Below are 24,051 nucleotides of genomic sequence, written 5' to 3' on the forward strand. Positions count from 1 at the left end.
TCCCTTCACAAATTACCATCTTTATGAAAGTAGCAACTCAGACCAGCTTTCATAGCAATCATTCTCCAGGTTCTATTTATTCATTTACATCACCACTTCACTTATCAGGGTCTCCGCAGGGAGGCAAGGTACACAAAATCGACTATTTTGAGTTGAGTAATCCATCTCAGTCAAAATCAACGGTCGTGGAGGAGATAATTGATTTTCACCTCGACAAATGCAGAAGAAACCAGCTGAGCCTGGCACGAGCAGTCGGACTGAAACCAACAGCTTTATTTTTTAACCCATCGGTCTTTTAAAACGTGTTTGTGCACTTTGGGGAGATGGACACTGACGTTTTGAAATGTTGACATCCAACGCAGGCCGCTTATTTGCCTGCGTGTCACTGCATGGAATGAGTGGCAACGCTTGGCGGCAGAGTGCCCGTCTTCGCTTGTGAGTGCACGCCAGATCAACCTTGCATGGCGCGCACAGACAGAGACGTGACCCAGCTACCCAGTGGACTGTGCATATTAGAGGAGAGGTTGTCACAAGACAAGACGGGGGAAGGAAGATGGAGGGCACAGAAGATTGCAGGATGAAGATAGCCAAGTGCAAAGGGGTTGGGAAGGAGGGCGGTCTGAGCTGGGGGAAAAGAAATGTACATTTGAGCGGAAATGGAAGTGGCCGCTGATAAAGACAAAGCAGTGCATGATGGGAGATTGCAAGTGAAAGACAGTAAGTGAGAGCGGAGATGGGAGGGAGTGTTGGAGGAGAGATGGAGTATGGAGGGATGGTGACTCATTCCAGTGGTGGTAGAGCTCTGATTTATTCTCTCTGTCTTTTCTGGGTCATATAGTGTGGGCGTATGAGGGTCTCTATTAGCACTGGGCCACTCGGAGCAGAGGCTTAAGCATCTTTAACTTTGGCACAGCCAGCCGCCTCGCTCACTGTGCAACTACCACAGTCAAAGTGCAAACCCTAACACCAAACTCATGAGGCATTGTTGAATCAACAAACGCTACTCTCACCCGAAAAGAACTGTCGTTTCGGAAGAAAGCTACAGGTTAAAAAAAAAAAAACTGTTGGCGACTTACCCAATGACGACGATGACGAAATCCAGCATGTTCCAACCGTTTCTCACGTAAGCATTTTGATGCATCACCAAACCGTAAGCGATAATCTTCAGAAACGTCTCAATTGTGAAAATGATGAGGAAGGCATACTCGACTGTCTCCTGCGCACACATAAGAAACACAGAAAAATACATGTCAACCATGGTGGGGTACGAAACATTTAAATAGGCCTAATGACTGGAAATCTAGAGTAAAAGGGCTCCTCAGTTTGCTAAGAGTTTAGTTCCAATGGGGCCAACGTCATGATCATATATCATTAATCTTCAATAATGCAGTTGTAAAGTCAGAAATACAGTACAGGCCAAAAGTTTGGGCACGCTTTCTTTTTCAATACATTTGCTTTATTCTCATGACTGGTGACTTTTTAGATTCTCACTGAAGGCATCAAAACTATGTATGAACTGATGTGGCGTTATGACCCTAACAAAAAAAAAAGGTGTAATAACTGAAAACATGCGATTGGCTGGCAACCAGTTCAGGGTGTACCCCGCCTACTGCCCGAAGCCAGCTGGGATAGGCTCCAGCAACCCCCGCGACCCTTGTGAGGACAAGCGGTACAGAAAATGGATGGATGGATGGATGGATAGAACTGAAAACATGTTTTATATTATAGATTCTTCAAAATAGCCATCCTTTGCTCTGGTTACTTTTTTGCATACTCTTGTCATTCTTACCTCTGAGAACTCCTTAAAGACTGTTTGAGGTGACTAACTTTTGAAGCTCATCAAGAGAATGCCAAGAATGTGTGAAAAAGTAATCAGAGAAAAGGGTGGATATTTATTTATGTATTTATTTGAGTATTTTCACCTTTTTTTGTTAAGTACATAACTCCAAATGTGCTCGTTAGTTGTCATAGTTGCTGTCATAATTTTGATGCCTTCAGTGAGAATATATAATGAAAATGTCATGAAAATAAAGCAAATGTATTGAATGAGAAGGTGTGTCCAAACTTTTGGCATGTACTTTATATTAAATTAATTTGTATGAAAAACACTTCTAACAGTCAAATGGAAAAACAGTAAATACATACACCAGTAACTGAACAGATCTTCTTGTGCTGTGTGACTAGTAATTACATATTCTCACCAGTACATAAAATAGTTAATTAAAGTAATTCCATATACATTATAGAAGTTCACAAGTGTAATGAAATTTTACCTACCAGCTCATTTATTAATAGGAGAGCTTAATCTGCTCTCTCACAACTGTCAAATTGGTCAATAAATAAAAAAGACACTTAACAGCCACGCCGACAAGAATGTTTGCGTGCCTAACTAGAAATACAAAATCACATTCTCTTGGAAGTATCTGTGATTTGAGTGTGTGTGTATAGCTTTAAAAGGATGAGCCTGGCACGGTGAGTGACATGGGTGTCAGCAAGTGGAAGTGTACTATTGGCTTTCTGATACGTGTTGTTTGACTGTCGGCATCTCGTGTATGAATGCACTTATGTTGTTTGCTTTTTTTTTGTAATTGAGTAGTAAATACTTGTGTTTTAGAGTGTTAGTAAAGCATCTCATCTTTAATGCTATATCTAACCTACTCTAACACCCTGATAAGCATACATCCAAGCTCTCCACCAAAAAGTCAAACAATAATAGCAACATACAGTACTGTATACAATAGAAAAATAATGAACTTATACTGTAGTATATACCTCTCCATTAGAGTATGGCTCACATTAGGTTGTACAGGCGTACCTAATGAAGTGTCCTATGAGCATTGAAATAAACTGTAAACAACATGGTAACAACCCCTACAGCCCCTCATCATCATCCCATTTGCTCTTCTACTTCTCCATCTCAGATGAGCATATGATGAAGATTAATGGTCCAGGCATTGCTACACATGACTTGCTATATGACTGACCAAATTAATTATGCTCTTGTCAATAGGAGGCTGACTATACACTAGTGAGTACAGTGGACAGTGAGTGTTTTATACCAAGGGTTTGTGATTATGTGATTATTTTTGAATATCATTGATTCAGCATTGTATGTAGCTGATAACAGATTTTTCTGGACACATTTTTTTCTGCTTTCCCCACATACGCTCACAATAGGAATTGAAAATGTGTCTCTGTTAGCATATTCGTTTTTATTATGGATATACATTTTTTTAACTCACGCTGCAGCACCTTCATTTAAGATTCATGAATATTCATTGCAAAAAAAAAGTTCAATTTAATTATTACAGTACTTACTAAATATTACTATTTATATTAAATTATAAGAATACAATACAGATCTGTCTATTTTACCCCTCACAATACATATGATCTAAAACACAGAATTTTGTAATTCAGTAAAAACTGAATCAGCTTGGTCTTGCAAAAGTTTAAGCTAATGAACAAGTTCAATGAAAACATTTTTTTATTAGGGTTAAAGAGCGCACAACAGAAGCAGCACAAACAGCTCCTGGACAAGTGGAATAGGATCATTTTGTATGTAAAACAAGTGTTATCTTTGAGTGACAGTTGCGGTACGAGTACTCAAATGTAAGAAAGTACTCATAAAAAAAGTGGTATTGATCATCCACAAGCTATTGATGTGGACACGCCACAGGTGACTCAGCTGTTTGGCCCTTCCCAGCTGCCATGAAACCAGAGAGCGGCTACCCTCCATGCTTTATGCATGACATAGCACACTGGTATTATTAATATCTGTCACGCAATACCCTTCAACACTATTCTGATGCTAAGTGACTGGAAATGTACCTTTCGGGGCCAGAGGCAGCATCAAAGCTGTGGCAACCAAACATATTAAGCCTTTAATATCTTATAAGGGACCCAATACAAAATGCAAACAAACCACATGCACAAAACATATATAGAAGACATAATACACTTTTCCGCCCGAGGGCCTCTTGAATCTGCTGCTATGTGTTCTCTGTGGAGGCAACAAAATGCGAGAGCACTGAGTGCTGCGGGGCTCGATTTCCCAACAGTTTACAGCAGATTAGAAGGAGCACTTAGGCCAGAATAAGAGACACGGGCTTCTTTGTTGCTCAAGCAAAAGGTTGAGAAAAGCTTGAGGCGCTCGTGTCCATGACAATGCTGTGTTGAGGCCACAAATCCAGCAGTGACAACGCAGCACTTCCTATTGGCAGCAATGCAGCACTTCCTATTGGCAGATTTAAACTTGGAGCAGGGGTGTTGTTGTTTTTTTTCCTCAGAGGGACACATAACAGCTAAACCCACTATGTTGTTTTTATAAACTGTTAATTATATTTATTTTTGACAAAATGCTACATCACAGCTTTTTGTTAAAGGTAATGAGGCAAATAGTTTGTGATTTCTCAGGTTTTTCGGCCATTAACTCATTTGCTCCCAAAAACGTCGAAATACGTTCTATTTTTAACGTTTTTAAAGTGTCCCAAAGACGTATTTATATGTTTTTAAGTGTTTTTTGTTTTTTATGATAGAGCATACAGAAGGCTTTGGTGCAGCCTCTCAACTGCAGAGAACGGTTGAAGAAATTGTAGTTATAACAAAAACGGCCGGCAGGTGGCAGCAGAGCAAAAGAGATCAACCAGGGCATTGTTGAAAAAAGCTAATTTATCCACAGTTCTAAACAGATTTGTGAAAAATTATGAAACTTGACCCATTTGCCCATTTACGTTCAATTTAAAATATTACCATGCTACTAAAGACATATTTATAATTTTTTTGGTATGTTTTTTATGCTAGAGCATGCAGAAGGCTTTGATGCAGCCTCTGAACTGAAGAGAATGCTTGAAGCAATGAGTTATTACAAAAACGACCAGCAGGTGGCAGCACAGTATAAGAGATCAACCAGGGCCATGTTGCAAAAAGCTCTTCCCCCACAGTCTTAAACAGATTTGTGAATAATCGTGAAACTTAGCTATATTCTAATGCTAATTGCTGCAAAACGGAAACACATAGAAAGATACTTTTTTTTCCTGATGAAAGAAGAGACGCTAATCTTTCTTTTGGTCAGTCCATGTTCTTATAGCAATAGAACACAATATTCTGTGGGCCTTGCAAAATCAGTCAAAATCCATTAAAACAGCCAGGAGTGAGGGGGGGGGGGGGTGCTTCAGTGAAAATGACATGGAGTGAATGAGTTAATACAAGTGCAATTGTCAAAAAAGTAATCAATATCTATTTTGATCATATATTAGTTGTTTATAAAGATTATTTAATTTAAAATGTCCAACTCCTTGGAATTTCAGCCTCTCAACAGTAAATCTCCGATTGTTGTAGCCATGAACGCAGATGGATTATCTTTGAGTTTTTCAAAATAAGACATTTGCATACATCTGCTTTTGATCTGAAAACCAATTATCAACATTTATGCCAATTTTCAGACATGTTAAGGACCAAACCACTAACTGACTCACCAATCAGTACCAATTAAAGAGTTATAATAGCAATCCTGTTGTTACAAATATAATATTCAGTTTTAAATGACACTGTTTACAGGTCGGTGTAAATCTCAATTGTAAATCAGCAGTAGTAAGTGTTTGCAAATAGAAATGTGTTAAAAATAATAGCATGTGATAGCCATCCCTTCTCAGTTAATGAGCAGTAAATTTGCTCATCAGCACAGGGATCTGCAAAGAGAGACAGGAAGCGGTGGACAGCAAGGAAAGAACAGGAAAAGAGAGAGAGAGAGAGAGAGAGAGAGAGGGAGGAAAGAGGCCTTTGGGGATGACCATAAATATCTCTGAGTCATCTTAGTTTATTTGCGCTCTAGAAAGACGTACTCTGATATGTTATGTTAGGCTTTTTAACATGATCAGGTATTTGTAAGATTCACCTCATTTGCTTTAGGAAAAATAGTCACGTTGATATACTGTTTTGACATCTACATTTCCGTCCGCCAGTACAATCGAGTGGCTTATGTTGCTCTACAAATACATACATTCCTGCTCTAATGCTGCTGAATAGGCACGGTGAGCCGTCGTGCCCACAAGCAAAACTCACACATTTCACACAGCTGCAGCTGACCATATGACAAAGGATGCTAATTGGCTGAACTATGCATTCTGCTACATAACTACACATATGACAGAGCCAGGCGGACAGCACTAATACAAACCTATTAACCACGCAGACGGTCGTGTCCGCGGGGCCCGGGGAGACGCAGTGGAGGTGTTGTCAGACCGCGCAGATAAAATGGGGATCGCCACTTTGGGAACACTAACAGTGGGTGACAATTCAGACAAAAGTGTGTGCATGTGTGTGATCTTATGACACACCGTCAGGGTGACCTGGGATAACAAAGACCTGAGACTGGCAATGGACACAATATGGGAGAGCAGTATACAGTGAATGCCGCAGATTTGTGGTTTCTGATTGGCATTCACATTTTTCATTTTTGGGGGGAGAACCTATTTTCCGTTATTTATGGAAAAACTCACCTATTTATATTTTTCTGTAGTGAGGCAAGAAAAGTCCCAAACACTTGGCAAATTTCAGTCTGTGGTATGTATTAGGGCCGGCCAAGTACCTATACCAGGTATTGGTATCAGGCCAATACTGGCATTATTTTTATGCAAAAAAAATCTAACATTGAGTAACTCCTAAAACAAATGATCATTTGTGTTAGAATTAGAAAGGTTTTTCTTCACAATGTTTTGTAATTGAGTTAAATGCATTTATATATCCAAAGTACTAGTAGTACTGGTACTCAGTAATTGGTACTCAAAGAGTGATTACTCATACTGGTATCGGTCTGAAAAAATAAGTACGTATACAGTATTTATTCTGTTTTAGGGTTTCTTTAATTGGGACAAAGAAGCACAAATGTTTACTAGTGTCCTAACCATGTCAAAAATATAAAACTAGTTCAACCAAACTTCTGCTCAACCAATCTTGCTGTGTTCAAATTAGCCGGTCATTCACGACATGAATCTCATTTACAACATTTAACAACAAAACAGTGGAACCTCCAAAGTGGAACAATTACAGTTTTTTTGTAGGAAAAGTGTGCCTCGACAGCCAAACACAACTTAAGAGTTCAAAGTATCATCGTGCATGGCATGCAGGTCATCATGTGACATGACCACTTGGGTGTTACTACAAGCACATGCTGGATGAGTGTCAGCGTGTGGCGGGAAGCCCACAGACACAAGCTGTGCTGATGACTTAAAATCTTTGTGGATTTTGACCAGATCATTTATCAGTCATATAAACACAACAAAGTGTAACACTCGTGATATAGTTGTAGATTACAACAGCCAATGTGCCTCAGCACCAACAGAGCCAAAATACAGATGGGAAACAGATATCAAGTAAGGATGTCATTTTGAATCTGATGCTACACACTGAGAGAAAAAATGGATTCTGTAGAGATCCCAATAACAATCTACTGCTCCATATCACTACCACATAATCTCTCTATCTCCCCCACTGCTGCCTGTAGGGATCAATCAGTGCTGCCCAGCCCAGCTGGTGAGGGGTGAAGTTATAGGCAGACATGTTGTAAATATAGTGGTGCACTTTTCTGAGTTGGGTCATGTGACGTTAGCAAGCTGAGATGTGATTATCCTGCCTTCACGTGCTGTTGGGAAAGGTGGACCTTACCACTCAGAAAATCCTAATTACGACCGAGTAATTATCATGTGCTTTTGTTGTTATAGCAAAAAAAAAAAAATAAAATACACATAGCAGCTGATGTACTCTCTGCTCGTCAAACCGAACAATTACGGCAAAGAATGAGTTGTGAAGGACAGGACACTGAATTGCGTACGCTACGTAATTGTGTAGATTCTAAAACAACCTGCTAGCGGACATTAACGCCCTTATAAGTGTTAATATTTTTTCTTGCTATTCACAAATCCTTTGCCGCTTTCCGCCATGTTGAAAATTGAAAAGGTCTCTCAGCTTGGAAAATAAATTCCCAGTTGTCCAGTAGAAAATACGACATGAGGGAACGTTCACGTGCAATTTTCTACACGAAATGTGGTAACTATTTACCATCATTTCGATACCACATGAAGGCAGCGTTAGTCGTTACATGAGCCCTGGGAAACTGTGATGTCATTTTTGGTTGACAGGAAGTGGCAAAATGGCCGCCCCGTGTAATGGATAAAATGCCGCTTAACTTATATTTCACAAACGCATTATTAATCAGAATACTGTGTTTAGACTAGTGGGGCTGCAAAGAATAGAATATTGTAAAGAACATTTTTGGTTTGAGTTCCCCGCTTTACTTTCGTAATGACAAAATGAATGTGGTTTGATTAAACAAACGTGTAATTCTCTGTTTCAGTTTAGTTTTTAAGCAAATTGTAATAAAGAGCTTGAAGAAAGCACTTGTCTTCTCTTTTGAAGAATTATTCACCATCTGCCAAGCCGCTGCTTGTTGAAGTTCTCTATTTTTGGCTTGCAAATCAGGTCACTCGTTAGTTGAGGTACCGCTGTAATTAAAATGAGTCACAAAATAATATAATTTTCCTGAAATGAAATAGATGAAATCAAGTGTAAGAAAAACATAGCCAAAAAGCCAAACACATGTTTTCATTTCCACATACTGTGTTTATCAGTCTGTATATCGGCATCCATATGCTTGTAAACACACAGTCTATATGGGTCCTTGTGTGGGGCGTATAAGAGCACACGTGTTACATTTGTGAGCGTGTACGTGTGTGAGATGAAGTGAGAGCTGTGGGGGTGGGCAGGAGTCTGCCAAAGATGGTTTCAAGAGCAGGTCAACTCCAGTGTACCCACACTATCAAGTGAACCTTTTCTAAATACAAGGAAACAATAAACATGAGTTTATTTTAATATGCTTCAGTGACATGTTATAACCTAAGCAATGTCCTCTAAACAAAGGCTGACAAAGACACCAAAATAGCAAGATTGTGCACTTGCTCACCCATACTCCCAAGGATGTGTGTCTCGCTCTCATGTTTTGTTATTTTCAGTGGTTGACGATGCCCACACTAGTGAGAAGATATTCCCCACTGGGAGGGTGTACATTGCAAATCCAAACATTGTTTTGAATTTGTTGAGTTGTAACCGACGAGTGAGTCAACACAACAACTTTTGGTAGAAACACACTACCTGGGATCCAATACAATATTATATCAGTAATTTTTACCATGACAATTGTAGTCGATCTGGGGGATTGACTCTATCCTGACTCAATTAGAAAAATTATCCCAAAAAGGTAAAAAAATAAATAAAATAAAAAAGTTTGTCCATTTGTTAGCAGGCTACTTCCTGCTCCATGGAGGATACGATAAGATGAGATCGACGATAGACATGATTCCCTCTAGCATTTGCATTCTGGGAAGGGGTGAGAATAGTTCTATCCATTTTCTGTACTGCTTGTCCTCATTAGGGTGGAAAAAGCTTGGGGGAGCTCGACTGCATGAGAGCTGGGGTACATCCTGGACTGGTTGTCATTCAATCACAGAGCACATCCAGACAAAATCGGCACTGACACTCACATTCAAAACAATTTAGAGACTTCAATGACGCTAAGATATATTTTTGTTAATTGGGGAGGAAGGTCAAGTACCCGGTGAAAGCCCACAAAAGCAGAGGGAGAACATGCAAACTCCACACAGCAAAACCGGTGTCAAGATTTGAACCACGGACCCAAGAACTGTGACACAGACATGAACTACAAGATCATTATGCGGCCTGAGAACAGACCAAAAAGATAAACTTCTCTTTCTGTGTTTTTATCTATTATTTAAAAAAAAAAAAGTATCTCAAAAGATAGATTAGCCATGCAGCAGGTGTGAAGAATAATAGAATAAACGACCATGAAGTATGCAGACTCACATTGAAAGCACACCAAAACCTGTAAAGGCACAATGTTTTGTTTTGACTGTTTACTATAATCACTGCTTTTCAATTTATTTTTACAATTAAGAATGTTACAAGGTGAGATGTGAGAGGAACACATGAGGCGTATCACCTGTGCATTTAAGGGTTGAATTGGCCAACGAGTCAATTTTACAAATTCGCATCCATATTTCATTCTTAAGTCGACTAATCAGTAATTACTCATTTTGACAACTTGTCGATCATTTGGACTTTAGAGTTTTCTGCTATTGAGAGACTAATCTGTAATTGTGGTAGATGAGAATAGCAGTTAGCCTAGCTAGCGTCCACTAGTAGCCTCGCTAAATTCCACTATTAGCCTTGCTAGCTTCCACTATTCTGAACTCCGTAGTCTTAAAAGATTTGTAGCAGTACTGGCAGAGAGCAGAGGGCCGCAACGCCAAGTGAAACGCTATCTTTGTCGCTAAATGACTGATAATGTCAGGAAGAGACAAAAACTGTGTGCTACTGCTAACAAAAACATATATATATTTCTCAGTTGTTAAATACAACACACACCAGCATCGAGACGTGTCATTTTATGACATTGATGTCAGTGTACATGGCCGCATGGATGCTACAAGCATGTGGAAATACAGTATTTGACCAAAATTGAGACCGGTAGCAAAATATACAATAAAGGTGTGAAAATTCTATAAAAGTGAGCCCCAAACAAACAGGAAAAAAATGCTTAATTTTGGGAGCCTGGCTAATATGTTTCCATCTTACAACATGCTATGCTATGAAACACAAGATGAGACCAGCAAGCTCGCTGAAGAGAAACGTGTAGACTCCCACTAATTACAAACACTAAAATCAGCGTAATGGGTATTTGGTGGTCAGTCAAAATAAGTCTTTATATGATGCAAAACATGTTGGAGATTTGCTGTACTGTCTGTGCTGAAAAAATATCAATGACATCATCAACTTAACGACTTCCGTTACGTTATAGTCGACTACAAAAAAATCATTCAGTCATTTATTGTTTAAATATTACAGTAAATAAAACTAACAGTTTAAAAAAATAATAAAGTTTTTTTTTGACAGCAACCCAGGAATGGATCATTTCAATTTCAACTAATTCTAATGGGAATAATTGTTCTTTGAAATATATTACAGAGGTTACCAGGAGTTGATCCTTTAATATTCCAGTTGCAAGACAGACACTCGACTTCACATCTAAGGATATGAATTAAATAATTAAACACGCTGAAATATTCTTTTTGTTGTGTCTGCTAAGCTAAAGTGGGAGAATTCTTTAAAAAGACTGTCATTCCCTTTTAAGAGGGCCTGTTTGACGTAGTCTGAGCGCACATTAGCATGGCTGTACTGACACTCAGCATCCACACAAAAGCTGTACAGCTTCAACTCTCTTTGCACCCGCTCTTGCTTTTCCTCTTCTCTCCATAGGCACACAAACACACACACACACACGAAGAGAGAAGCACACACACATTCAAGATAACTAGCGGGGACAGTGCTAGTGTGAGCCACAAATGAGCAGCTACGTTAAGTGACTAAACACATAGCTGAAGCATCATCTCTATGGGAGTCTGCAGACGTCGCTGCTCGCACCAACCATTAGGCAGCCAACCCCTCCATTCGTCAGCACACACACACACACACGTTTGTGTAACACGACGCCCCGCCAACACAACACCTCTCATGTGGAAACACATGTCATCGGCTGCCCTAACAGCAAGAGACCCATAGTACATGTAATGTTTTGAAGATAAAGCACTCTCTTTTTAAACAATCAATTTTAAATAATAAAATATATACGTAAAGCTTGGCGCAAATGACTGATTTGTTTTCTTGCCGATTTGGTCTGCTAAAGCCATTTGTACATGAACATAAACAAGCCTCATTGAACATTGTTGCACAGAAGGTTATTAATAAAACAACCGTACTGGAAAACGACTCTATTGTAAGTTTAACTGCTGCTTCTGTTATGCACGCCTTAGCCTCTAGGGGACAGTGTAGTGTATATGTCGGCAACATTTTTTTTTTTAAGAAACATGTTACAAAAATGTTTACATTTCCATGCATTTTAATGGTAAACGATGTTTTGAGTATTTTGAGTTATGAGTGTGGTCACAGAACAAATTAAACTCGTAAGTCAAGGTACCACTGTGCACTAGTTTAGTTATACTGTAGCTAGGAATGGTAAAACAATGGATGATTATGTGAATGGAATACAGCGGACCCCCGCATACTTGTGTTTTGGCCCACAAATAGCCTGGTCTACTATATTGATTTGCTCCCAAAAATGAATAAATATGTTCAAATATTAACATGCTCCCAAAGACATATTTATACGTTTTTTTGTTTTGGTTTTATACTAGAGCATACAAAAGGCTTTGATGCAGCCTCTGAACTGAAGAGAATGCTTGAAGCAATGTTAGTTATTACAAAAACGACCAGCAGGTGGCAGCACAGTATAAGAGATCAACCATGTTGCCATGTTGCAAAAAGCTCTTCCCCCCACAGTTTTAAATAGATTTGTGAATAATCGTGAAACTTAGCTACATTCTAATGCTAATTGCTGCAAAACGGAAACAGATAGAAATGTATGATGAAAAAAGAGACGCTAATCTTTCTTTTGGTAAGTCCAGGTTTTTATAACAATAGAACACAATATTCTGTGGGCCTTGCAAAATCTGTCAAAATCCAGTAAAACAGCCTGGAGCGAAGGGGGTTTCCTTCAGTGAAAATGGCTGGAGGGAGTGAATGAGTTAATTGCATTTTGAAACAATTGAGGCAAAATACGAAGGAGCAAATTACACTCACTTTACTATTACATTTGTAGATTCCAAAATGCAATTTATATTGTCAAGGACGTTATAAAGAAGTGACATTTTTATTTGTGTTCTAATGATCTGTGGCCACGGCCTTAATTTGGAGCTGCTCGGCTTGAAGGCTGAGCTTTTAATTTCAACACTGATTGCATAAAAATGCCTTAATGACTAGGGGAGACTAGAATATGAACCAAAACGGAAACAACCGAGAGCGCTGCGCTGGTGTCGCTGGCTCGAATGAGGACATCTCACGTCTCTATATGCTTTCGTCCTTTTTGTCCCCAGTCAAATAAATAGCTCTGCAGCTCCCCAGTTATGCAATAACAGTGATACGGGCAAAGGCTACATGAAACCAGATGCAATGAGCTGGCTGCATGCCGCATGCCTTACAAAGGATGAGACGCATGAATCACATTCGGCATGAAAAGGTCATTGTTTGGCTCAGCTACCTTCGTCAAGAAGTGCCCGCGGTGTTGAGTCTCAGATAGATAAGTCAGATATGGACTTACAGCAAAGGCAGGCGAGTTGAAGACTATTTCTCTGTCCCCTTGAGAAGGTAAGTATGAAGGGGACACAGTCTCGCGTGAAAGATGGCTTGTGTGTATGTGCGTCTCACTATACAGGGGCTAAACAAAAGAGCAGCCAATAATGCACACAGGAATGAAGAAGGTTGTCGTCTTCGTGCATGTGTTTTTGTCTGCCATTCCGTAGGTCGTGTTACGCACGTGTGCCAACTGGTGGTCGCGGGACCTCCATCCTTTGCCCTGTGTTCTGCCAGAGGAGGAAGCTACTGTCTATTTATAAAGAGCTGCTACATTTAACCAGGTCGTGCCAACAAGACTGACAGACTTTGCAATGATACTTAGCAGCATCATCTCCTCCACATTACTGAAGTACATGAACGTACAAATGCTGTAAATAAATAATGCTTTAATAAAAAAAGAAGAAGTTATAGATCATTTATGTACATTCTGTACAGTATGTTTCACATTGAGTGGAGTTATTGTGATGTATAAAATTAGAACAACACTTTTTTACCACTAATTTAACCAATAACCGGAACCTCATTTTTTTCATTTTTTTCTTTTTGAGAAGGGAAGTTAAAAACGAAAATTCTAAAATAATGTGGTACACCATCTCTTATGTGTGGCTTTGTCACTGTTTTTTTGTGTGTGTATTCACGTGGCATTTTCTTCTTTTCTTAAATCCATACTGTGCTCCTCCCTCGGTGCTTAGTTTTGGGCTGCTTTCCCCCCCTCACCATTTCTTATGTTTTTCCTTTTTTGGGGCAAACTGTCAGGCTTCATGTTCTGTCCACCCTGTTGGTCATTGTTTTTATGTCTTTTAGTTCTATTTTTGTTGCAATTTGCGGTATAATGACTAGTGTTGTATCCGCATCTGCAAGTACTAACAAGTAACATGCTGATACTATTATTTCCGACGCTAATATAGGACTTTGGATGCAGCATCCTGTGCCTTGCCCGTTCATGACATTCACTGATGTGCATTGTATGCCGAGCCAAGATATCCTATTGGCCCTTGAATGCTCTGAACCAATGGCAGGACAGCTTTTTCATGTTGAGAAAAAAAAAAGGGTATCGGTACGATATCGGCCGATACTGCAAAACTGGAATCGGGGTCCAAAAAACGTTATCGGAACAACACTAATAATGACAATAAAGCTATTCTGATTTGGACTCTAAAAAAAACTCACTTATTAACAGTCTTCCCAGGCTCTTTCGTTTGACGAATGGGTGGCAGGCTCATCTGCAGCGTCAGCTATAGTTAAACTATTAAAACACCCAACTGTTTTGTAACTTGTGGCATCCAGCAAAGAAGCATTTTCGGGAGTACTCGGCATAGCTCGCTAGCAAGTTGGAGAGATAAAATGGGCCTAGTAACAACAAATAACTCACAATTTCGTCTAATAACCACTAATGTAAACTAAGACACTCAAGTTTCAAGATGCATTTTCGTGTGTAGCCGTAGCTAGCTAGATAGCACGTTGGAGTGATAGAAATGGGCCTAGTAACAGCAAATAACTCACAATTGCGTCGGATAATAACCACTATTGTGAACAAAGATGCTGAAGTTCTTATAGGTTATAATGTTGTGGGAGAGAAGTCACACATGTTTGATGCCCAAATGTGTCACTAGTGGGCAATATTTTCGCTAGGTCCCAAATCAGGAAAACTGAAAGGGAACACCAGTTAAGTGGTCCATTTCCACAATTGAATAGTTAAGTCTTGCACATTTTCAGCAGTTATCTTCAAAAGTGTGTAATGTAATTATAAACAAATTAGGGATAGACCGATAATCAGCCCGGCTGATAATCAGTGCCGATATTCAGCATTTCATGAACTTCAACATCGGCCTCTTTTTTTGTTTTGATGGCCGACATATTCTCCTCCGTCTGCTCTGAGTCAGCGGCTGTTGACTCCCTGCAGCATTGGCCCGCCCACAGCACCATGGTTGCTCGTGCAGTGCTAACAGCCAATAAGCAACATTTAGCGTCTATTAGCTCACGAGCTAACGGTTGGCTCCCAGGCTAACCTAATAGCCGTTTTTTAGCGGCTTTTTGCGAGTTATTCCAGGGTTAGCGTGTGGGAAAACAGTTAGCCCACGAGCTAACAGTTAGCTCGCGAATTAGCAGCTATTTGGGAGTTAGCGTGCAGGTGAACGGTTAGCTCGCAAATTAATGGCTATTAGGTTCGCTCGTGGCCTAACCAAATTTTTTTTAGCGTCTATTTGGGAGTTATCCCGGGGTTAGCGGCTATTTGGGAGTTAGCGTGCGGAAGCCACATTATAGTTGGTGCAAAAGCTGATGGCAAACAAAAAACAAAACAAAAAGCTGTTTAATAAACATGTCCTTGAAGGCATTTAAGCAGTCAAGTGCTGGAGTTGTTATTATTTTATTATTAAAAAAAATTTCAACCAACTTTTTTTTCGCAAATGTATATCGGCTTCAAATATTGGTTATCGGCCTCCCTGACTACCAATAATCTGTATCGGTATCGGCCTTGAAACAATGCATATTGGTCTATCTCTAAAACAAATCTATAATTTCACTTTCACAGGGTCTTTAATAATATAGAAAAAGAAGAACAGAACGTAGAGTGGAACGTGAAAGTAAATCTCTCAAGTCTTGTACCAAACTTGACTTTTCATGTCATCCTGGAATGTTTAATTATAATTAACACGTCCACAAGTCAATAGTAATCAAACGTTACAGTACACCACATTTTGACTCAGCCTGTCATGTAATGTGATCCTTGCCTTGCTCATCAGGCCTCCCACCTGCTCCCTCCAGGTTTCATAGCACGCCTCAGTCCACCTGCGAGGCTGCAGAGCAGAACATCTAACCTCGTCGCCGCCGCACCTGCTCTCACTGTTCAGCCTCTGCTGCATTATCCCTCCCTCGTTTATTATGCGGATCAGTTGTTGACACTGCAGAATTAAAATAAAGTCCTGTGCAAGCAAGCACTGTGATGCTGCTGAAATGGGCAAGTTACTACTTAACAAGTGAGTTTAAAAAGATGCAATAGAACAACAACAGCAGCAGAGCTGCAGAACGAAATTGCAAGTGGCAAGGATTTGCAAAGGAAAGCAAAACTTACATTAACTCTGTCTATATTTGCGCAAGGGAAACAATGAAATAATTATCACTGTCAAACCACACCAACTAATACTGTATCAATAATGTGCTGTACTTCATCACTTACTATCAAGCCACTCAAAATAGTCAACATTGAAATGACTGCAGACCTTGCAAATGATTTGAACACGAGCGTCAATACATACAAACATTCAAATTAACATATTAACATCATGCTCGGAATGTAATGGGTTAACAATCAAAGGGTTATAATATGATTTCATGTTTTCAAGTAGCATCTGTCACTGAGGGCTAAGATGGCGTTTGCTCAAAGTATCTTATCTCATTCTCGCACGTGGTGCTCTTGTCTTCGGGTGCATGTTTATCAGTATGACATTGGTGTCAGCTGACATTCAGGCCTATCAGCTAATAAGATGTTCACAAGATGGTGTTTATTCACATGCGCCACATGGAAAACTGACAGTCGTGTACTATTTAAGTAACAATATGGGGACATATTGGTTGGTGGAATCAAATCCAATTCATGTTTTCAATTGAAATTTGATGAGGAAAAATGTGGTATATTGTGAGGAATTGGTTGTTCAGTACAGTGATTTGATTCCCAACCATGGGTGCCATAATAAATTATTAAATTTCACTCAATTAAAAATGTATTGGCGCAAATACAACAGAATAAGACATGGCTGACTTTGAATATATTAGGTTTTTCTTTAGATTAAAAAAAGCACTGACTTTATATGGGTAAGTCAATTTGTGAGTAAATTGAGATGAGAGCATCATTATTTCATCATTTTTGTTCAGTGGGGTGTTGTGAGTTTTTCTTATGTTAAATGGGTGCCTTGGCTGTAAAGTAAAGGCTGGGAAATACTGATCTAGCAATCATGTAGAAGTGATTAGGGACGTCCAATACTACTTTTTTTTTTTCAGACCAAAACCAGTACGAATTCTTAACTCTTGAGAAGTCACCGATACCAATACCAAGTACTGATACCACATGGGATACATAAAAATGATCCCCAAAAAAACAATGACAGATAAGTTTAAAGAAAGGCCTGTACATCCCCAAAAAAGCATCTGTCCATAAAATTGTATGAAATTAATGGCAATTTTCTATTCTTCTAATTTCTAGCTCCTGATGATAAAATGGCGGCAAGAGCGCAGCCAATACTGCTCTCAGTCACCATTGCGAGCACCGATTCCTTGAAATAAGGTCGGGTATCAGCCCGATCCTTTAAGAGTTTGTTGACGGTGGTTGTGCTCATAAGTTGACATACTACTCGGGCATGTAAACGTATGAGCACAAATATATATCAATGCAGATCCTATTATGGACAGCATTAATCTGCCAAACAGGAGTTCGAAACATTCAGACTCTCTCCCATTATTTGATATTAAACAATTAATATATTGAATTGAATTCAAGGACTGTATCTAGTCCGTCAACAATTTCTGTTCTCCAGTTCTCAGGAAAAGTCAACGCTTCTATCACATTTGACATTGCTCCACTGTCATGTACAATGAGGCTGCCAGCACCATCCCTCTCCTGCAAACGAGCAACCTGACAACATACTGTACATCACACCGTATGCATCCGGTAATGTCCTTGATGGCCCACTTTCCCCTGATGCAACACCATTGTGTAAACAAACACCCTAAGGTCAACCAGTGGGAGGTCAAAAAGGAGGGAAGCAGCACACCTTGCTTGTCCTAAGCACACCAAAGCCGTAGTCGATCTTTTCACAGCGGGTTCGGCTACATAACAGACACAGGGACCCTCCCTCTGGTCTTAACAGCTGGCAGGTAACCTTCATCTAAGATGCCTCTGCTCTCGTTTAAACCTTTCGAGAACATTCCAAAATGTCTGCAAACAGACCGTATAAGCGTCTTAAGCATCACCGAACACGACAACTAAATTGCACCGGTGTAAAGGAGCGCGCTATGAGTGTCGGTCTGCCGTTTGGAGGGCGCACTCAAGCGCAGTCGCTCAGTTAACCACACTAGCGCTCAGACATGGTGCAACCACGGAACTTTGACAGTAAGAAAACCCAAATGGAAGAAATTGCATTATGTCGCAATATGAAGCAAATGTGTGAATAATGCTTTTATTGCTGTCTTCTTCCCCGTGCATGTTGTTTCAAGGCTGTTACACTATTAGAAGTGGCATCAGCATGCTGCCAAAGCGTGAGTCACACGGCAGGTAGGTTGACCACCCCGTGTGAGACAAAACACTTGTGTGTGTGTGTGTGGGGTACGCGTGTGTGAAGAGCCTCCTCGCACTTCTCCAAAGGTGAGCGTAGTGTGACAAAGTGCCATCAGTGAAGCTGAGTAAGCCGCTGCAAGCTAAACCAGGCTGGGTGACTGTTCTCTTCCTCACGCTTCAGCACTTGAAACTTTCGCATCACAAAGTATACAATAACACAGAAAATGACAACAGGAATTAGGGTGAGAAACACTCTCCTGAATGAAGAATTCATTACTTAGTCTTTTTTCCGAGTGCATATACAGGAAAACGGCGTTATTGAAATAGAAGTTTGACAACTCACCAGGTCGTGGTTTGTGGAGTTGGAATCGTCTTGGGGAAAAGGGACGTAGACAGCTAAGGCCATACAGTTGGCAAATATAGCAATTAGTATAAAGATATCAAATGGCCTGAGAAAGGAAGTTAAGGAATAATCTTGCAAGACACAAAACAAGTCATTGGCCAAATAGCATAACTGTCCAAATTATTTTTAACTTTAAATTGCGTTTTTTACTGTCCAGTTCAGACTTATGTGCAAAGGTCGAATATAAAAAAATGTACTCTGTTTGTTGGATTTGTTGCGATTTCTCTTGTTTTATTAAAAAGTAAAAAATAAAAAATAAAAAATACTTAGCCCATAATGCCATTAGACAAACAATATTGTTCAAAAATTCTGATCAGTTTATTTATAAAGATGTGACTATTGCATGTTGCATCAGGATGTTTATATTAAAAATAAAGGCAACGCAAACAATTTGATTACAAAATCCTCTAAACACGGCATTCCGATTGATATTGAGTTCATTTATAAAGCACTTTAAAAACAACACAGTCGACCAAAGTGCTGGACAAAAATCAAAGAAAAAGGCACAAATAGGCAACAACAACAAAAATAATAAGACAATAGTAAAACGGTAAAAAGGCACCGAAAACTAAACATAAAAACAGCAACAAAGTCAACTCTCAAGCGAGGTTAAACGGCAGTGAGAATAAGTGAGTTTTTAGCAGTGACTTAAAAACAGGAAGTGAATTGACCTGCCTAATGTTCAGAGGGTGGCCATTTTGCCACTTGCTGTCAACTGAAAATGACATCACAGTTGCTCAGGTGTCAAATAACGACTCATTACAGCTCACCTGTTTTCCGGAGCTGAGCTGTGATTGGTCGTTACCTGAGCCTGAGCAACTGTGATGTTATTTTCAGTCAACAGTAAGTGGCAAAATGGCCGGCCTCTAGATAGATAAAAACAGCATTTTGCTGCTTAATCCATATATTAACTCATTCACTGCCCTTGACGGCGATAGACGTCATAAATTCATTTTATATTTACTATTTCTATTAGTTTAACATTTTTTTCCACTTTTGTTAACAAGAGTATGAAAACCTATAATTTTTTTTTTACATTTAGAACAGATATAAAATTTGTGACTAGTAAAGTCATGCGATTAATTACGATTAAAATTTTTAATCACCTGACACCCCTAATTTTTAATAATCTTTTCTTTAAAAAAAAGAAGAAAATAATTATAATATTTTTTTCAAAATTTTTAATAATCTTTTCTTTCTTTCTTTCTTTTTTTTTAAAGAAAATATTATTAAAAATTAGGGGCGTCGGGCGATTACCATTTTTAATTGTAATTAATCGCATGACTTCACGATTAATCACACATTTTTTATCTGTTCTAATACAATACAATTCTAGGTTTTCATACTCTTGTTAACAAAAGTGGGAAAAATATTAAACTAATAGAAATAGTTCAAATGAATTGTTGACCTCTATAGCCGTCAATGGCAGTGAATGAGTTAATCAGAATACTGTGTTTAGACTAGTGGAGCAACATATTACTCTAAAGATTTTTGGGAGGGTTGAACTTCCCTTTAAAGATTCTATTTGATTAAAAATATATATATTATTATTAATTCCAGCCACAACATTGATATGCCTCAAAACTAAGCAAAGTGCAGCTATGATGAAAACTGTGTAGTTTCACCAAATATTGTGTCTGGTGAGTGTATATTTTAACGGTCAAACATGCACCTAGTGCATAATATTTAGACAGCCAGTAAAGGATACTTCCACTCCACCAGGCTGATGCAGGCCCTACGTATGGGATTGTTGAGGTTGAGGCAGAACAGAGCCCTCGGCGGCCTGCTGTTGGCGTTACTGCCCTGTTTCTTGCTCTTGGCATACTGCTGCCGCTTCTTCTGTGCCAACGCACCTACCGGGATGGTCGAGGTTGACGGGGCAGGCGGGGCGGGCGCAGCGGCCGGCGCCGCGGGTGCAGGGGCTGGGGTCGGAGCAGGTGCCGGAGCTGGGGCCGGGGCAGGCGTCGATGTTGGAGGAGCTTCTGGGTCTGTTGGGGCTGGGTCTGGGGTGGGCCCGTTGGCGCTCATGGTGCAGGTGTGGCTCTGTGAGGGGCATACAGCAGCATGGATCTGCCAGTATGGACAGGGACGCTAGTTGGGGGCAGAATAGTCTGACCAATGAGCTGGCAGGTCACCAGGGGGAGTGACTCTGGTGCTGCTGGCATAGTTTGCCTCTGAAAGAGAAAGGGGGACTCATTAGCATCGATGATTTTAACAATAAATAATATAAATGCTAATAATAATGTGCTAGATGTAGACTGTAGTCATATTTATGAATGAAACACGATGACATCCACTAAACATGCCCACGGAGCTCAGAATCTGTATGCCTGCACCTGGATCAAATTCAACAAAATCATATTACACTACCTGCGCCAATACTTAGACGTAGTTCCAGCAGACATAAAGTTTAGTCTACTTTCAGCCACCAAACTGCGCCAGACACATGTCAAAACAAACTGGAAGGAAGCTTATTTTTTCTTTAACGACACAATGCAATTGCTTTCAGTGTTGGTAGGTAAAGACCCTGAAAAACTAAACATGTCTTCTTCAAAGTTCAAACATGTACATGGTAACACGGTAAAAATTTGACTTCACGGGGACTTTTAGTTGTTTTCATTTTCTATTTCAATTGCTTACCAAAATATATATTTGCTTATCCATTGTCCATGTTTTTTCTTTTTTCTTTTTTGAGGAGGTGATACCGAGTATGCCAATCCCCATATGTACAGTAGGTATGCACCGTTTTTTTTATTTTTATTTTTAATATACAACATAATCATTTAATGCAAATTATTGGGAGTACTAAGTTACAGCTCAATGACCCCCGCCGGTCCAGTTTGAGAACCACTGAGCTGCTTCAAATTAAGAAATCACTTATGCAAAACAGATCTTTAAACGGAAGCAGATGGCATTGTGTGGCACAACGAAAACAGGGAAATAAGCCAGTTTAAGCATCTATTGGTCTCCTCACTTGTGTTACCAAGTCCTTGAACTGCAAGCAGGCCCCAGAGCGGAGCAAGGAAGAGAAAAAGGTCACATTGCAGCGATGCTCTCCTTACTCAATCTACATAAGACAGTGGAGCAATCACATGTGATCCATATTGTCGTGTCACATTATATAACTCACATCACATCATCAGCCTTTGTGCTGCATGTTCATGGGAAAAAAAACATACAAAAGGAGGCTCTAACATAAAACAATACTGTATACTACACTGCACCGACAGCGTCGGTTATGCACGTTCACATTCATCGTTAGATAATGCAAAGCCTTTCGTTTATCCTTGGAGCATGACAAGGTAGGACAAATCTTGCAACAACGACAAAAAAACAGCCCACGAACCTCTATTAATATGTCTCTCATAAACATACACGCGCGCTCGAGATGATAATGTGGACTCCACATGACCACAGACAAACTGAGTACGTGTGCGCGTGTGTGTGGATAAAAAGCAAAGGTATCGCGCCTGGGCATTAAAACGGATTTATTGTTGATGACATGGTGCTGAAGCTCATCCACGTCCACACACATTCGTCGAGAGGAAATTGGCTATCAATAAGAGCTGCCCTCTTTGCCGTGGTAAGAATAAAATTAGACAAGTACACACACATCACCATCTCCTGCATGCATATGAAATCGGAAAACGATGCTATGCTAAAGAAGCTACATTCTGACCAGAAGAGAGCTCACCGGACCTTTTTTTGGGGGATGGGGGGGTGGGGGGGTTAAACAGGATACTTTAGCCGCTTGGTATCGCTGCTCCAACGCTCGGGAGGGCTGGCTGTGTCCTCTCAAACGACGCTTTGAAATTCATCGGTTCCAGTGGTAAGAAGCAGGACGCGAGAGAGATCCGTAGAGGCTGAGCACTAATGAAGCTCTCCCATGGTGCTAGTGGAGAGATGCGGCCAACCGAACAGAGCATCCACGTCCACTGGCTGCTTGTGCTCGTCATAGGCGCTCGCTGAATCCCCCCCCCCCCCCACCTCCTCTTTTCATTTGTCCCACAACAGCTAAAACAGCCGTAAAACCTGACACTGGCCCAAGTCGCTTAATGCACTGATCCTTGCATGCCAGAAAAACTTCAATACAGTAAACACTGGAGGTTTACATGTTGCAGGTTTAAGGTCCGCTATTATAAAAAATACAATTAAATAAAATAGAAGGTAATACAACCAACCTTATGTCAGTCTCTCGTTTATATTTGGTGTAATTCCACTGTCAACAACTAGATGGCGGCATTCTTATTTCGTTTTGGCATGTAGGTTAATTTTATATTGTACATCTTTGGGCGTGATTACTTAAGTATATTGTTTGATGATAAGTTTGTTAATTCGGAAATGACAAGATTTGTTTATTGTACACATAGCGGGATCGGTACGCGCGATTACTGTACACGGTTTTGAAGATATTTTTGTTATCCGTTGCTCTTGCGCTCTATCAATTTTGTGTTTGAATGTGTTTTTTAACATCTGTTTGAAGATATTAAAAGGAACGGTGTCTAGAAATGTTGTGCCATCTAGTGGTGAATTAATCATCGGTTTTTAAAACCCACTATTAATTTAAAATACTCCCCCTAAAAAGTATGTTCTTTTCTTTTTTTTTTTCTTTTTTTCTTAAGAGCTCAGTATTGTTCATTCGGAAATGTCATCATCATTGCTCTTTTTTTTTTTTTTTTTTTTTTTATATATATATATATATATATATATACACATATATACATACATATATACATATATACATACATACATTTTTTTTTTTTGTGTGTGTGGGTGAGTATGTGTGTGTGCGTGCGTGCGTGCGTGCGTGTGTTTGTTAGCTCACCAGAAAACCTATTAGAAAAAAAAAATCTCATACCGTTCACCTAAATCGAACACCAGGAGACCCGAGGGGACCGAAGAAAACCAAGGAAGGTGAAATCCAGCACCGACCAGACACCCCCCACCAGAACTCCACCCCAGCCCAAGAAACATCCAGACCCCAACAAATCCAAAAAACATAAAATCAGGGAGGCCTCAAGAGACCAACGGAGAGACCGAGAAAAGGAAGGAAGGACAGACGAAGCCGCGTGAGATCCGAGACACCAGCCTCCACCGATTCAATAACCTGAGGAGG

The 24,051-nt window shown here is 39.9% G+C and overlaps 1 protein-coding gene across 12 annotated transcripts in view; it reads right to left on the minus strand.

The window, feature by feature from the left end:
- cacna1da (calcium channel, voltage-dependent, L type, alpha 1D subunit, a) overlaps positions 1-22,879 on the minus strand; it is an 82,491-nt gene extending 59,612 nt beyond the window's left edge. For all 12 annotated transcript variants that reach the window (XM_086086225.1, XM_086086219.1, XM_086086223.1 and 9 more), the window contains exons 1-4: positions 22,635-22,879; positions 20,644-21,109; positions 18,876-18,981; positions 1,077-1,216 (exon numbers count right to left, since the gene is read on the minus strand). In XM_086086225.1, coding sequence (XP_085942351.1) covers positions 1,077-1,216; positions 18,876-18,981; positions 20,644-20,963 — 566 coding nt within the window. In that variant the 5' untranslated portion in view covers positions 20,964-21,109; positions 22,635-22,879. The remainder of the gene's footprint in view (positions 1-1,076; positions 1,217-18,875; positions 18,982-20,643; positions 21,110-22,634) is intronic.
- Positions 22,880-24,051: the final 1,172 nt, after the last annotated feature.

This window comes from Leptonotus elevatus, chromosome 10, assembly GCF_054856555.1.
Source record: "Leptonotus elevatus isolate MCC_2025b chromosome 10, RoL_Lele_1.0, whole genome shotgun sequence".
Taxonomy (NCBI): domain Eukaryota; kingdom Metazoa; phylum Chordata; class Actinopteri; order Syngnathiformes; family Syngnathidae; genus Leptonotus; species Leptonotus elevatus.